The sequence below is a fragment of the Artibeus jamaicensis genome, unplaced genomic scaffold (assembly GCF_021234435.1).
Source record: "Artibeus jamaicensis isolate MK-2021 breed Jamaican fruit bat unplaced genomic scaffold, CSHL_Jam_final contig_685, whole genome shotgun sequence".
Taxonomy (NCBI): Eukaryota; Metazoa; Chordata; class Mammalia; order Chiroptera; family Phyllostomidae; genus Artibeus; species Artibeus jamaicensis.
The window spans coordinates 8,143,805-8,161,540 of record NW_026521924.1 but is presented as its reverse complement, the minus strand read 5'-3'; the positions used below and the strand labels follow the sequence as shown (position 1 = coordinate 8,161,540).

General features: G+C 39.1%; 1 protein-coding gene across 7 annotated transcripts in view; it reads left to right on the top strand.

Annotated features, from left to right (window-relative positions):
* PLCB1 (phospholipase C beta 1) overlaps positions 1-17,736 on the top strand; it is a 670,267-nt gene that overhangs the window by 558,769 nt on the left and 93,762 nt on the right. For all 7 annotated transcript variants that reach the window (XR_008392621.1, XR_008392622.1, XM_053671063.1 and 4 more), the window contains exon 27: positions 2,401-2,581. Coding sequence is in view for 5 of the 7 variants with exons in the window: in XM_053671063.1 (XP_053527038.1) it covers positions 2,401-2,581 (181 nt within the window). In the remaining 2 variants the exon portion in view is untranslated. The remainder of the gene's footprint in view (positions 1-2,400; positions 2,582-17,736) is intronic.

Sequence of the window (17,736 nt, the reverse complement as noted above, 5' to 3'; positions counted from 1 at the left end):
GAGTTCTAGCCTATGAGCCCAATATCATTTGGCTCACTTCCCATATTACAGTGGCCAACCTGGTGGATATGAAAATTTTCTGTGGACCTAGAACCTACTTGAAAAGACAGCTTGTCATACAGTCCCCACTTTGCTGCACTATCTAAAACCCATAAAGCCCTGCACAGGTTATTCTTGTGCTTGGATCTAGGGGACCCCATATCTCCATTCACCCAGACATGATGGGGAGAAGCATCTCTTACATATTTAGTCAACCAGTATTTATGGAGTGTCAACTGTATGCCCCGGGGACACAGCAGTTAATATGATCTGTACAGTTATCACCCCCCCGTAGCTGATACGGTAATGCCGGGAACTGTGTGAGCACAGAAGCTACCTGTCAGTGAGCAGAGTTGGAGGGTCTGAACTACAGACTTCCTTTCGCTTCTTTACTGAATTATCTTAATGCCAGTTTATAGGGAGAGGTAAGGTGAATTTTTCCAATTCCTATTGTGAACATAATAAGATTTAACATATGATGAAAAAGCACAATCAAAACATAGTACTAGTGTTCTATGAAGCAACTAAATCATTATTTTGTAGAGCTGGAGTTGCCTTAGAAGCCATCGAGGTGAACTTCCAGGGAAGAAGCTGAAAGCTAAAGGCATTCACATTTACCCACAGTTAGGCAAACAGTTTTGAGAAGGCTTGGTCTAAAACTTTTCCTAAATTCCGCTTTTAGTGACATGTATGTAGTCATTTGTCTATTCACATGTTTATTTACCTATAAGTCTTATCCTGCAAAGTTCCAATAGAGTGTTGAGGTAACTTATAGAAGATGTGTGTAAAAATCTTATGAAAATAGAAAAAGAAAAACAACATACACACAGACTGAGTGGCTAGCAGCTCTAGACCTGCTCCCCAATGCAGGAGTTACTTGCTACAAATGTGGCTATTAAGCCCTTGGGAAGTGGCTTATAGAAATTGAAATGTACTGTAAATATACAATACATACTTGATTTCAAAGACTTGATTTAAAAATAAAAGGATATAAAATAACTCACATCTTTTCTATGGACTTACATTGGTTTTACTATTTTATTTTTTTATTGTTGTTCAAGTACAATTATCTCCATTTTCACCCCATCATGCCCCCCTGGCCACCCACCCCACCTCCCACCCTCAATCCCACCCCCTTTGGCTTTGTCCATGTGTCCTTCATACATGTTCCTGGTTCTCCCCACCCCCATTATCCCTTATTACCTCTCTGCCTCCCCCCTCTGGTTACTGTGAAATTGTTCTTTATTCAGTGTTTCTGGTTGTATTTTGCTTTAATTACATGTTAAAATTATACTATTAGGGGTCAATTAATTAGGTTATATAAAATAGATTGTTAAAATTAATTTCACACATTTCATTTTACTTTTTAAGGTAGCTACTAAAAATTTTAAATTACATGTGTAGAAAAAAATTAAATACATGGCTCATGTTATATTTCTACTGGACAGCACCAACCATTTAATGTAACTTCTATCCTTGAACACTGAATTTAGCCCTTAGCTTCTGAGAAAAGGAAATATGGTTTAGACAATTCTCCTTATTTGATTAAAGGAAACTTGCTTGCTTTTCCAAGAGAGACAAACATTTTCCCAGTATTAAATTACAAAAGAATTCATCTCCTGGATCTTAAACAGGGAACATCAGGCAATGAGATATTTTCAACTCTGTTTTTATGGTAGATGCAAAAACGTTGTTCCTTTGGTTACTTTTTTATACATTCCTTCCACACAAAAACAAAAACCCCTAAGCATCTAGTAGCAAAAGACATAAGAGGAGAAACTTTTCAAGAGACAAAGCCACTGAATATATCTGTCCATCTCCCATCCCCCTTGATACGCATTAAAATTCTAAAAATAGCTCAGAGTTATAAGTGGACATAATATTCATTAGTTTTTTTATTCAAATATCCATCATCTCACCCGAGCTTTCCACATAATTGAAGAGCAGATCGTATAAAGCTATTTTCTGTCCAGATACTGGTGCGCAATGATTCTGTGCTGCCCTGAACAGCACAGACTTTGCTTTTCCCTCGGAGTCTGTCCCTGGGTGAGCTGCACCACAGCCTCCCCACGCAGTGGCTCTAGGCACATTGTCTCGTGGAGCCTGTTTTCCTCAGATGTTAGCTGAACAGAGACATGACAACTCGTTGGGTTGTTGGGAAAGCCTTTTGTAAAGTAGAAAGTACCTGGCACATACTGACGGGTCTAAACAAATGTCTTGCCCTTGGGGTTCCAGCCTGTACCTGAAGTGGACTATTGAAATATTTGCAAACACAGTGCTCTCTGGAAGGAACTCTGGTGAACCCCTTCTCCCCTTACTACGACCTGCATGTTTTGTGAGTCCACCTCTGTGTCCCTGCAGATCGGAGCCCAGCAGCCCTGACCACGGCTCGTCAGCCATTGAGCAGGACCTTGCTGCCCTGGATGCCGAAATGACCCAAAAGTTAATAGACTTGAAGGATAAACAGCAACAGCAACTGCTTAATCTTCGACAAGAACAGTATTATAGTGAAAAATACCAGAAGCGAGAACATATTAAACTGGTAAGCCTGAGAAACGTGATTTATGTTTGTATGGCTAGAACCCTATTTTCTATAGGAAACTTTTGATAAAGACTTTGGATACGGCAGGTTAAGCTGGCGTATCCTTTTGCTTTTTTTCCTGATATTATTTTGATGCCAGGTTATAGAGAAAGTGTGGATGCATTTTTCAGATTCGTATTATGACATGATTTAATGCATGATTAACTTACAAGCACAATCAAAACTCAGTACCTGAGCTTTAAAAAGCTACAAAATCACCTTTTCTTAGAAGCGGAAATTGCATACACTGGTACACTATAAGCCCACTATTCCAGCATCTTTACCAAGCTCCTGCCTATTCCCTAATGAGGCTATGTTTTATTGCTTTTATTTTCATTGACTTATTTTGAAATTATTGTAATTCCTTGAAACCTCACCAGGAATTGGAAAACACTTTAAGAAAATTAAGAACATGCTGCAAATAAATGTTCAATATTTTTTGTATCTCTGGGCTTTTCAAAAACTAAAAACAAAAAACAAAAACAAAAAACATACAGTCCACTCTCCTACATTTAGAAAAGGCTGTATCAAAATGGTCAACATGGAGTGTTGTTCACCCACTTGCTGAGGCTTCCAGGGAAAGAAAATGCCATCGTCTCTGTTAATGGTCAGTTTTGTCTTCTAAAATGTTTTCTCGTGAAGTGCGACATTTTTTCCATTGTTGTTGATGCTTTGACACAGAGTAAGGACATGATAAATGTTTGGTGATAAAAGAAATGAATCAATCAATAAAGTAACCTTCAAAACAAGCTTGTGTCTAGAACAAAACAAAGGAGTGAGCTTAACAAAAACTAGTGTCCCCAGAGGAAACGTGTCCTGACAGGTGTTTGCATGACCTGTCCATTTCTTCTCTGGAGACGGGTCCACAGAAGAGAATGCCGAGGCTGTCTCTGCTGGTAGGTTGGACGGTTTAGCCAGGATGCAGTGCAATTCTGTTGTTCTAGTACTGGTTCCCAGGACAGTATGCAAATGAGCAGGGCTAAATCACAAGAGGAGCTTATCTAAAATCAGATTCCACTTGGTCAGTTATTGTGAACTTCAGCATGCATCAGAATAACCTGGAGGGCTGGTTCCCCAGATCATGGGGTATCACCCTGAATTTCCAGGTCAGCAGGCCGATGGGTCTGTCCCAGGGCCGCACTTAGAGACCCATTGCCCCACACCTCAGCGGGAGACTCAAAGTTCGTCTTTGACAAGCTCCACATGATTTTGATGGGTCACCTTGACTGTGAGCCACTGAAATAAGATCTGAGCTGTGAAAGACCATGAGGGCAGCCGTCAGGTTCAGTGTGAGAATAGGGTTGCCTTGATAGACCCAAGAAGGTCAAAGCACCTTTTAATGAGAGATGATGGCTTTGGGACCCAGCGACAAGCACTGCCACCTGACTTTCTCCAGTATACCATTCCCAGTGTTCTAGAAGATGAACTACAAATCATATAAAAATTAAAGTAGCAACGTGTATTGAGCACCCACCATACACTGTGCTAAGCCATTTACAAGAATTGTCCAATTTAACTCTCATAATAACCACTGGAATTTGGTACTATTGTCAGCTCATTTGGCAGATTAAAAATCTTACTAAGCCCTGCCGGGTGGCTCAGGTAGTTTGGAACATCAGCCCGTATAGCAAAAGGTTACAAGTTCTATGCCCCTTTCATGTGTGTTCAGGAAGCGACGGATCGATGCCTCTGTTTTTCTCTCTCTCTCAGTCTCTCTGTCTCCCTCCTTCCTCTCTCTTTAAAGTCAATGAACCTATCCCGGGGGAAAGATTTAAAAAAAAAAACCTTTCCCAAGGTTTCACAACTGGAAAGTAGTACAGTTGGGACTTGAGCCTGGGTCTTCTGATTCTGTAGCCCCTGCTGCAAAACCATAATGCAGAAGCCTCCACTAGTTCAGATTTCAAGCCAAGGTTATCATAATGACCATGCAGCTGCTCAGAGCACACAGCCAACTCCTTGGTTATGAGGACTGGGATACTGCGTCTCTCTCTCTCTATTTTTTCCCTTAACGGCTTTATTTCACATGCCATGCAGTTCACTCAGTTCAAGTGCATAGTTCAGTTGTGTTTAATTGTGGATCTGGATGTCAGATAGAGCCCCGGTGCCTTTGGACACATGCATGGCTCCTTGTTAAGAGGGATAAGCCCCGAGCACCTTGGATTTAGAGCCAAACCAAGTTTATTTTATGCCTATTTGGGAGCATCCTCGAACTGTGAGCATCCACAAACTACGTGCTTTTTAGGTAATATGTGAACCAGAACTTTCTATCAACTCCATTTGTAACAAATGGAAGTTGTTCTGGTGGGAAATCCTGTTACTATCAGTTCTGAATTACAAAAAGGCGTTTCAGGCTGAATTAGACAAATGCAAGTGTAGTTAAAAAGTGAGTAGGCCCCAAGTAAAAAGGAGTATTTGGGTGATGAGGAAAATGAACCAGAAAAAAATTTTATCTTCCAAAGTTGTTTGGGAATTAAACACAAATGTGTTTGGGTTAAGGACTCTACATTTCCAATGCGTGCAATTCAAAGATCTAGAAAGAAACATGGCATTGGTAAGCTCCCTTTTAACTGTTCATTAAAAAGTTAATATTTACAAAATACTCTGAAAGACACTGGGGGTGAAGATGAAGATGTGGTCACCACAGGCTTGGGGGACATTTATTATAAACAGTTATATTACCACATGATAAATGAAGTAATAAAGGTATCAACAAACTGATAAGGAAACACACTTGAGAGAACAATTTATCTAACTCTATATACTGATAAACATGAAGAGAATATTTTTAAGTAATTGTTCACATCATCATGTGAGGTATAAAATACATACCAAGTGACATAGTCTCTATACCTTCAAATATTTTTTATATCTGTCCAAATAAGGATCTTCATCTTTGAAGTTCCTTGTACAGGCCTGCAAACAAGAGTATTATGGTTCGATTCCCAGTCAGGGCACATGCCTGGGTTGCAGGCCAGTTCCCAGCAGGGGACACATGAGAGGCAACCATACACTGATATTTTTCTCCCTCTCTCCTTCCCTTACCGTCTAAAGATAAATAAATAAAATCTTTAAAGAAAAAAGTTCCTCGTACAAATAACCGTGCAGCCTGGGGACTCCGGGTCTGGTCCACCAGTCAGCCCCCTGGGAGCTCGTTAGGCACCCAGACTCTAGGGCCCCACTCAGACCCACTCAGTCCCAAGTTGCATTCATAGGAGTCTCGGGTGACCGGTTACACATTCAGGTTGAAGAAGCACAGTTTTCGAGTTATCAGTTCTTATCTTTGCTCAAAAAGAATAGAATAAAATTCCTTTTAGTTGAGATGGGAAATAGAGTGTGATCTCCACTATGACAGCTGGATCATCAAGCTGGATGAGTATGTATTGGTGATAAAGTCACAGGTCCTATGGAAATTGCGGCTTTGATTTCCTGTCTAAATTCACAAGAAAGGAAATGGTTACTTTCAGGTGGAGGTAAGTGAAAAGGGAGAAGTTCCTCGGCCCCATTTAAGTTCTGTGCCTCCTGAAACATTTCTGTAGATATTGTGAGGGTCTGTGGACTCCAGTTAAGGACTCCATTCCAGGAAAGAGCTACCGGGTGGGGGAATCGGCTCTAACTTGTTTAATGGACTGCCATAAGTTGATCCTGAGTCTTGTCTACATCACTAAGTTTAGGTTGTAATTTTAAACTGACCTTGGTAAGTGCACAAAATTCTTAAAGGATCCCCCTGAAGGCTCCGCATCACTTCCAATAATCAGCCACAGCATCACATTCAAGGCTCAACCCCCTCAGCCTGGTGAGAGGGGATCATGGGGTCCGTGGGGCTGCTCCTCAGTCCCAGCAGGGCTTGGCCTTATGTTTTGTTTTCTCACTTCCCCCTTCTTCTCAGTGGCTTCAAGGAAAGATTTCCTCATTTTCACTCACAGTCATCACACTCTTTATTCTCTGAAGAGGCTTGTTTTGTTTGGCTTTGCCTCCCACCACTTCTCCTCTCTTATATTTTAAGTTTCCCACATGTTCTAATCCCATTCATTTCTCTCTTCCTTCACATTGACTTTAGTAGCTCATATTCCTCTTATGCATCCTTCTGCCTGTCCCACTAGCAACCATTTGTGGGCCCCAAACCAATATCAGGACCCATCTAGCTGAGTGCCCCAGTGCCCTGCCAATCCAGTGTTTCACAGTGAAAGCTCCGGGGGAATGTCGATCAGTATGAATTGAAGGCCCATCAGGATGTGAGTGGTGATGTGTACGGGGCTTGTGCCAAATCTCATCATTTCTGGGCACTGCTCCCCCACTGAGTAGCTGTGTTTCTTCATTCTCATGAAGATGAGAATAATTTTTACTTCATTAAACTGTAAGAAGGAATAATGAGATGATGTACATAAAACATTGTTTTGGCTGTTCTTTTCTTTCTTTTTTTCTTTTCTTTTTTTTTTTTTAATACACGAATTGCCTAGGAGATCATGAGTTCAAATATAAGTGTGTATTGCATTTTTTGACACCTTGTTCCAGCCTGAGGGTCTCCTTATCTTCCTTTTGATAACTTCTATCACCACCATTTGCTGTTGCTGCCTGTCTGGGAGCCAACCTTGAATTTTCTGCCTTCCTGGTTGCCCAGCTGAAGTGTACAAACCAGGAGTAACTGTAGTGTTAGTACATGTCTCTGCTATAGGTGGTAGTGTTCTCTGTCTCCTTCCAGTATTCTGACTTTAACATAGGCTCATTTGTCTTAAGAAGTAAATGATATAGCTTTCCCCCAAATTTTACATTCTCTGCCAAGGAAGAAATTACCAAAAATAAATAAATAAAAGACTTTAGAGATGAAATAAGGAATAACATAATTGTCAAAATATGTTCTTATTTGTCAGTTTCCCTGATCATCATTGTGTAACCATAGTGGAATGAATATTTTCCTTTCACATACATGTGTATATATGTATATATATATTTATGTCATTACATATATACACATATATACATATACATATGCAGATCTGTCCAGAAGGTATCCAGCCATGTAATATGAAAAATAGAGACATTTATTGAAAAAGATACAGGATACAAGAAACACTGTACATAGGACAATGATACCTCAGTCCCCTTCAAAGTAGGCTCCTTGGGACCTCACACATTTCTCCCAATTGCCATCAGCTGCCCCATCATATACTGAATCTCATCGATGGTCTGAAATCTCTTCCCTTTCAAAAGTGATTTTAGTTTTGGGAACAGCCAGGAGTAACAGGGCACCAAATCTGGGCTGAGGGGAACTGAGTCACCTGGGGGACTTAATATTTTGGCAGAAGACTGAACGAGACATGATGCATGAGTGGGCACATTGTCATGACGATGCTGCCAATCACCAGTTGCCCATAGCTGCAGCCTCTGAATCATCTGAACAGTTTCTGTGGAGGAATGTTCAAGTTTAATGCAAAATTTGAGCTGATTCATGGCTATACTTGTTCAGTCACCTTGAATGTGATGGCCACACAGTACACATGCTCACTCAATGGTGTATACTGTCTCCATTGACTAGTACAGTGAAGTCACAGTTGTTTACACATGCACATTCCAGTTCACTCTCCTTGGCTGCTAGGTTACATGGATGTCATGCAAGCCATTCTTGATATATTAACAATGGCTAGACTTCTTCTGGAAAGACCTTCATATATATATATATATATATATATATGGAGAGAGAGAGAGAGAGATGGATAGGTAGATATAGATATATACATATATGCATACATTTCTTATATAGTTAGATATGGTGCTTATATATATTATTAGAAATGATATTAAATTCCATTGCTTTAATTATGAGTAAAAATAAGTGTATTTATATATATGTGTACAGGGATTGGCAAAAGTAGGTTTACAGTTGTAAGTACAAAGAACAGCTTATTTTTGTATTATTACATATTTATCATTGTATTATTTTTCATATAAACAACTGCAAACCTACTTTTGCTCACCCCTGCAAACCTACTTTTGCTCACCCCTGTACATACAGGTATATGCATATACATATATTTCTAGCTATATATTTTATATGTATGTATATACACATATTATATTAATTTGGTATATATGTTGCATATATAATATGCATATATTGCATGTAAGATAGTTAGAAATGACAATATATGTAGTTAGGAATGGTATTATTTTTAATTTCATTGCTTCGATTATGAACAAAATAAATATATTTACATATGTTTATGGGCCATTTGTATTTCTTTTTCCCACAAACTGCCTGTTTACATCCATTGCTTATTTTTATGTTGGAATGTCTCTTATTCTCTTTACCCATAGAGTTTATACTGTATTTTCTCATTTATTATTTTAGGAAGTTGGGCAAGTTACAGCATATAGAGTATGCTTATATCAACATTTACTCACCTATTTGAAATTATTGAGGGTCGGCTTGGTCTTCACACTGGTGGAGGGATTCTGTGTGACCAGGCCTAAATGTGGTCCCTGCCAAGGGGTTTGCCGCCATTAAGAGTACAGTTTGTGGACTTGAGACATACTTTATTCCAATGTTTATCAGTTAGCTCTGTTGCATAACAAACACCTTAAAATTTATTGGCTTAAAACAGCGACCATTTATTTAGCTCATGATTCTGTGTGTAGCAATTGGAGATTGACTCAACTGGATGGTTCTTCTGATCTTGGCTGGACTCATTTATGTGTCTTTGATTCAAATGCTAGTTACCTAGGGGCTCGGCTTCTGGAGGTTGGCTGACTGACCATCAGCTGGGTCAGCAGAGATGACTGGTACACATCTCTCGGCATCCAACAGGCTGGCCTAGACTTGTTCACATGGACTAAGAAAGGCATCCAAGTGAGAGCAAGTGGAAGAGTGCAAGGTCTGCTAAGAAGCCTCACTTCTTTCTGCTTCTTTGGCCTAAACAAGTCATAAGACTTGACCAGATCGAAAAGATGTAGAAATTGATGCTATCTTTTGTTTAGGAGAGTTGCAAGTCACATTGCAAAGAAGGTAGATACAGAGAGTGGTGGAGAATTAGGGCCTTTTTTTTTTGTAAAATCCACATCATTTGGATATGAGGTTCAATAAAACCATCCATGGAAACAACACAGCACCTAGAACATAGTCATGATTCTTTACCAAAGGACAATTTGCACAGGATTCAGACTGAGGAGACATGACTTCCATTTTTAGTTTGGTAACTTCAGCTAATACATGTTACCCCTTGAGTGCCTGCATCCTCATATCTAAAATAAAATATCTATAGAAGAATGCCTGTAAAGTTTCTCTGTGACTGTAATGCTAGTTTCACTTAAATCATAGACAGAAATGATCCCACTCTCAGACCTTTCAAAATAATAATTATGGATTTCAGCTAAAGCAATAAACATTTCGAGTTGGGTTTTCCTTTTGTGTGCATGCACAATGTAAATCTTAATATATTTTTATGTGCTAATTGGTGACTATTTAGGTATTATTGGGGAAAAAGGTCAGTGAACAGAACCACCCCCAAAGGCAACGAAAATAATAGTTTTGACTTGCATCAACTTAAAAAAGCTTAGGGAACAAGACAGATTCTGCTGAAAGGAAAATTCCAAAATAGAACCCACAAGTCAGATAATTTAGTTTGTGCCCTGTGGAATTACAGCACTCATTGCATTCCATCTGGCAAGTGAAGGATGCTGAAATGATATATTTTGCATTAAGAAAAAAAGTAGCCCCGGCTGGTGTGGCTCAGTTAGATTGAGTGCTGGCCTGTGAACCGAAGGGTCACTGATTCAATTCCCAGTCAGGGCACATGCCTGGGTTGCAAGCCAGGTCTCTAGTTGGGGACATGCAAGAGGCAACCAATGTACCTCTCACACATCAACATTTCTTTCCCTGTCTTTCTTCTTCCCTTCCCCGCTCTCTAAAAATAAATAAATGAAATCTTTTAAAAAATTCCCCATAAAAAAAAAGTAGCTGCAATGTTGTGTTATTTATCTTCATGGCCAGCTCCTCTGCATCTAGCTTCCAAATAGACTGTTGAAATATTAAGCCCATGATTTATTGTTATTTTAGTTTTAAGCCACAGGACAAATCATGTCTCTTTTAGCCAGGACTCCCTTGGTAATTATGTTAAAACCTCCACTTTGAGTATTATTGCTACTTTCCTATATCTGAGTGGTGAATAATAATTATTTGTTTTATTAATTCCTTTTTATATTGTATTTTTTATCACCTTGTATTCCCCTTGTACAACCCACCCACACACAATCACCATATGGTTGTCCATGTCCATGAGTTCTTTTTCCTTTTTGCTTGATCCCTCCACTCACTACACCCACAGCCAGAGCTGTCAGCCTGCTCTTCTTCTATGAGTCTGCCTTTATTTTGCTTGTTAGTTCAGTTTGTTCATTACATTCCACATATGGGTGAAATCATATGGTATTTGTCTTTCTCTGACTGGCTTGTTTCACTTAGTGTAATGTTCTTCAGGTCCATCCAGGTTGTTGCAAGGGTAAAATGTTTTTTTTACAGCCAAGTAGTATTCTATTGTGTTAATGTCTTATAGTTGTTCTATCCACTCATTTACTGATGGACAATTAGCCCACTTCCGTATCTTAGCAATTGTAAACAATGCTGCAATGAACATGGGGGTGCTTATTTCTTTCTAGTTGGTATTTTAGGTTTCTTTGGATAAATTCCCAAAAGTGGAATTGCTGGGTCATAAGGCAGTTCCATTTTTAATTTTTTGAGGTGTCTCCATAGTGCTTTCCATAATGGCTGTACCAATCTGCATTCCTACCAATAATGCAAAAGGGTTCCCTTTTCTGCACATCCTCACCAACACTTGCTGTTTGTTGGTTTATTGATGATAGCCATTCTGACAGGTGTGAGGTAATTCTCATTGTGGTTTTAATTTGCATTTCTCTGATGATTAGTACCATTAAGCATCTTTGCATATGTCTATTGGTTATATGTATGTCTTCTTTGGAGAAATATCTGTTTAGGTTCATTACCCATTTTTTGGATTGTTTGTTTATTCATTCTAATTTAAATAGCTTTGATACCTTCTAGAATTATGAAGCCTTACCCCCAAATTTTAGTGGCTTGGGTTGTCTTCAGTTGATTTAATGAAATATAATGATCTCATATGACTTGGTCAGATATAAACATTTTCTCATGCTATTTTAATCAATGATTCCATAATTACACCATTTGTGACACCACACCAACTTTTCAGTAACTCTTGCAAGACCTTCATTAGCATTTATACTTACAAAGATTAATTTTTTACTGTAAACTTTTACCTAAAGCTATAAATGAATCATTTTCAGTGAAACTTCTCTTATAAAAGTTACCTTTATCATAGAAATTACTTTATCAATAAAATAAATATTCTATGACCATAAATCCTTACTTTTTGCTATTTGCAGGATATTTTAAACCACTATTGAATCCTAAAAACACTTATAGCCATAGAATAATTTTGCAATTTGTCAAGGAACTTTAAAGATAATTTAGATGCTGTATTTTACTGGTAAGGAAACAAGACCAAGATAATTGATTTGGCAAAACCCAAGCATCATCTGTGCTCATTAAATGAGATAAAACAACTAGAACCCCCTTTATCAAATTTCTTGATTTTAAATAAAAAGTTGGAAGATATTTCCTATTGATAGCCTCATAAAAGAATCCTTGAAATGTCATTCAAGGGAGTATGTTACATTGATCCATTTATATTTCCCAGAAAGCTAAAGGGCTGACATTTATATTACCATAATTTAAAAGTGCAAAATAATTTAAATATTATACATTCACTGGGCCAATTTATTGACATTAATTAGGAGTCTTGAACAGATTATCACTTTATTTCTTTGCCCAACAAGAAAGGGAACATTCCAAGGATCTTTTAAACATTTACATGCAAATAAGAAGCTAGAAATTTTGTTTAGCAATAGAAATTTTTTAAATTTTTATAGGTATGAAAGAATATCTCAGAGAATGATCAAGATAGTTGGCCTTTTGGCCTAAGAATTTATCTTCTCCCCCAAAACAGCAGAGTGCCGGTGCAGAATGACGGCTCCTCATGAACAGGGCCTGTCTCTCAGCTCACAGTTGGGCTGTCCACACTAGCACAGTGTCTATACTGCCTAGGTGCTCATAAGTATTGGCTGATGAATGAATGGATAGTTCCCAATTTGAATGGCCAGGATACACCCCAGTATAAACATCCACCTTGTTTTTAAACTGTCAGTAATGCATTCAGTCCATAGAATCTATGGCACTGGACATTACTTAGTTTAGAAAAATCATAAATTCTTTGTAGAAGAAAAACAATTTATAGTCCAAACTCACAATGAGCGTTTTGACTAGCAAAAAGAAAGAAAAGGGGGCTACCTTTTCTATAGTGAGGAATGGGAAGGATGATTGAATTGTGTCTGAAATGTGAACATACAATACTTGACTTTTTGCCCATTTTCCAAAATTATCCTTCTTAGAAGAGACTCCAAAAATGTCAATTCTGTCCACATTTTTTGTCCCTTTTGATTTAGAGTCAAGAAATATTTCCCCTCTGTCAAAAACCATTCACTCACCCTCAAATGACTAAACCAAGTGAAATTCAGCATGGATTTAAGAACAAGCATGAAATTATTTTCCCCTGCGGCTTTCCTTTTTCTTTCCTTAAAAGGCTTGGAACATTTAACTTGGAGAGTTGTTATGAATTGTAAACAGACAAGCAAAATTATTGAAATTCATCTACTCCTTTGGGCCAGAAAAAAAATCATATTAAAAGTTAAAATTAAATGTTGTCTACTGCATTTCAGTTTATCACGTACCCTCTTGTGTTATTTTCTAGGAGTTTTAAACTAATTTTTTCTTCCTTTATGTCTTCAGTGAGTTTTTTAGCCAACATGCAATTGATGGGATCTTTGAATAGAGCCTGTCTGTTGATAAACACACCAGAAGTGAGTGTATCCTTCAGTTAGTTAAAAAGTATTTTAATTATTGTGTAAAAAAAATTCCTTTGCTTTGTCCTATTTTTACTTCTCATGCAATAGAACCCTGGGCACAAAACTCAGAGTCTCCTCCATCTTGTTTGGGGGGGATTAGTTTTTTTATTTCTGGTTTCTTCTTCTTGTTAGGATTCTCTTGGTTGTAATTGACAGAAACTCATAGTAGACTGTCTTAGACAGAAAGAGTGTATATAGAAAAATATAGGGTAGATCACCTGATAAAGAATTGACTGTCTAAAGCAGGGGAAAAGAAAAGATGGAGAGATGAGTGCCAGAAACCACTTTACGGCTCACTCACTCTCTCTCGCCTGCTTCCTCCTTCCCTCCCTCCTTCTCTTTCTTCCCATCTTGTCCTCCTCCTTTTTTCTCTCTTTGTCAGTTGTTCTCTTGTTCTGTTGTCATTAGTAGTATTCTTTTTCAAAGCAGCATATTGGCTTCCACTTTTCAGAAAATATAGACACTGATCCCTTCTAAGTTGCTTTCTTTCTCCAATGACAGGTTGGAAAAATCTTGGGAAAAGCCCAGTTAGGGTCATATGATTGGCCAAACTTGTAACGTCAGACCAATCACCTATGGCCAAAGTCAGGGTATGACTCATCCCACTTTGCAAAGGGGTGAGGATAAAGAATCAGGCAGCTCCCATGGGAACCACATTGAAAACAGAGCCACTTCTCAAAAAGCAGAGTAAGATCTTCCTGGAAAAGTAGTGTTGGGGAGAGAATATCATAGGTGAACCCTAAGTGCTCTCTTTTTAGGGTAATCAAGAGATGAATGATTGATGTACATATATAGTCCTATTGATAATTTAATGAGTTTGACAATAGTGGCATATTATTAAACAGCCATGATCTTAATAATTCTGTCTCCTAGATCTTAAATAGAAGAAGTTTAAATGAAAACAGTAAATGCTGTAAGAGCAGAGTTACAGTAACAGTGATTGTCTTTTGAAAATGTCTGGAAAGGGCTGAATCTTACAGGGATGGGTCTGTTGTAAGAGAATAGGGGAGGCCGAGGGGAACTGAGCACAGTGGTAGAGCCTTTACATGTGTGTCTTGCTAAACACAAAGATGTTCTTTCTTAAACTCATATTCTTTAAGATTTTAAGGAAGCACTATTTTTGTTAGTTGAATGCAAAAGCTACATTAAAAAAGTACACTTAGATTTCACATAAGGCATTTATTCTTGAAAGAATAAAACTGAGCTTGTAAATACAAAAATTATATTGTTTTGAAAGTATTTCCAATATGATAGCACACGGCTTGGAAATGACCTTCCATAGCTATCACCAAGGTGTGGTTTTAAAACTTAAAGGATTTCATTGACAATATTTTTGAGTGTTCATTTTATGTAGAACCTGGGATTCCAAAAATTGTTAGGAAAAAGAGATTGCAGTAGTAGTGTCCTTTGGCAGAGCAATAATAAAGCATGTATACACAAGCATAAATACCTATCAGTGATATAGAAAAAGCCAATCAAAGTGCCAAGACTTACAGTTACCTGGGCAACCAAAGAAGAGAATCACTAAAGGCTGACTTAGAAAGAAGGGTGTGGACAAGGGGAAATCTTGACTGGTTTCAAGGGGCAATCTTCTGCACTCTTGTAGCAGAAGCAGTTACAGCAGCACAGTCTAATAGAACTTAATCATGGGAATGTTCTATATCTGTGCTGCCTCCCATTCAAGTGGAAATATCATCAAGTGGGAGAATAGCATAAGAAAAAGTATAGAAACAGGTATATGCCTGGAAAGTTCTGAGAGCAAAATACTGCCTAGTTTATTGGGCATGCTGAATGCTGATAAGGAAAGGAAATGTAAAGCTGGCACATACCATATTTGCAAACAGAGAGCTATGTAATGATTTGGTTCATACCAAAGGGAAGAATATTTGGGATGGAGTGGAAGGACTAAGGAGAGACTGACTGAGGGCAGCAGGGAATACTTGCCAAGTCCAAACATAGGTAGTGAAAACCTGTACCAGAGGGCTGGTAACTCAAAGCCATGGGATATGAGGTGACAGAAGAAATGACAGAGTCTTCATGACTCATTAGATGGGGAAAGTGCCCAGGAGGGAAATCACAGGCAATGTCCACTTTTGAACTGAATGATGAACCTTTGTGGGAAAAAGACAACTAGTTGTCTTCTGTGAGAGGCAATCCTAAACCTCTCTATAAAAATGTTGAGATACTGGTAAGCCATCTTCAGCTGGACTTGATCAAAGGCATTTGATGGTGCCGACATGAATTAAAAGCCCTAAAGAATCACTGAGGAAGTGGCCGTGGTAATTGCTGGAGATCCTACAGATTGAGGAAAGAGAGCTTGATACAAGAGTGGCTGGCAACTGGCGCGCTTTTATGAGGATGAAGTCATTACTCCCGACCTGTGTGCAAAGGCACCCAGAGGCAGTGTGTTGAACTCACAGCAGAATCGTGGGGCAGTTTACATTTTTTTAAGAAAACAGAGCAACATCTGTTGGTTGCTATGCAAAGTATCACTATTAAGTTGTTTGCACCTAATTATTTCTTTTAGCCCAAGGGTGCCATGAAAAAATTAATGAGATCTAAGAGTGCTGTGAACTAAGAAAAGTTTTGAATGTCTGGAATAATTAAAGTTAAGTCCTGAGAAATGGCTGATAACTCTAATAACACACAAGTTTTTTGTAATCTTAAAACAAAGTGAGGTGAGTTCCAGAGATCAGAGTGGAAGTGAGATGGTGGGGTTGGAGGGTAGGGGGTGGTCCATTCCAGCTGTGGAAGCAGCAATCAGTCTTTCATTTTAGGGACAGAAGTGAAACGAAGGTCAAAGGTGGAGAAAAAAAGTTCAGTGTTCTGGAGGATAAGGAAAAGAGATGTGTCTTTATGGAATGGGAATGTGTCCGGTGCAGAAGAAAGTTTAAGAGGAGGAAATGAAATGGTGGCTTAGTTCCTTCCATAGTTGGGAGAAGACAGGATGAAAACACAGGCAAGAGCCTTTCTCCTGGGTGGAAGGGTAAAGAAACCAAGTTAGGAACCTACAATGTGATCTATTAAGATATTTTCTCTCAGCTTTCAGAGCCACTCCTGGAGGGGAACATTGTCCCCGTGTCACACATGAGGAAGCTGAGTTTGGGGTAATGAAGAGAATGCAGATCAAGTTCCAAAGATCTTTTGAGGCAGAGAAGGGAGAACTTGAGAAGGGCGCCTTAGTTTGGGCTGCTCTGACAAGTCACTGTAGACTGAGTGGCTTAAACAACAGATGATTATTTCTCACAGTTCTGAATGCTGAATGTCCAAGATTAAGGCACCTGCAAATTTGGTGTCTCGGGAGAGCCCACTTCCTGGTTCATTGATGGATGTCTTCCCGCTGTGTCCTCACATGGCTGAGGGTTTAGGAGCTCTGTAGGGCCTCTTTTGTAAGGGCGTGGATCCCATTCATGAGGGCTCCACTTCTGTGACAGAATCACCTCCCAAACGCCCCATCTCCCAACACCATCACGTCGGGGGTTAGGATTTCAATACAGGAACTTCAGGGTGAGGGATGCAGGCATTTGGTCTATAGCAGAGGGCTTCTTCTAAATTGTTTACATCTTAATAATCCAGACAGTACTTCTCAAATCATTACGTGCACAAGTATCTCCTGGGAATCTTGTTAAAATACCATTTTGGTTTTGGAAATCTTATTTTTGATCTCCAAAATAGGATTTTGATTTCCAGTTGGTCTGTGTTGGGGCCTGAGAATTTGCATTTCTAATGGGATCGCTGACAATGCCAGTGCTGCTGGTCCACAGCCACACCCACACTTTGAGTAACAAGATCTAGAAAGCCTGGACATCACCTCAGAGTTTCTAGGATGATGCCTGGGATTAGTGGGTGCTTGATAAATATTTGTTGGGCTGTGGCTACACTGAATAGTGTAGACAAAGGTATGCGTTCTGGGAACAAGGGAAGAGGGAACTGGTTCTGAGAAGAGTAAAGAGCAGGCACAGTGGTCTCAATGGGTGGGGCACAGAGGAAGTCCAGGGGACACCAGAGACAGGGATCATCTGTGGAGCCCAAGGGAGCCTTTGCATGAGCCCTAAAGCCAAACCAGAATAGGACTCAGAACTGAGTGGGCAGAGGGCTGTGAGGTCTTAAACTCCTGCTTTGTTGACTGG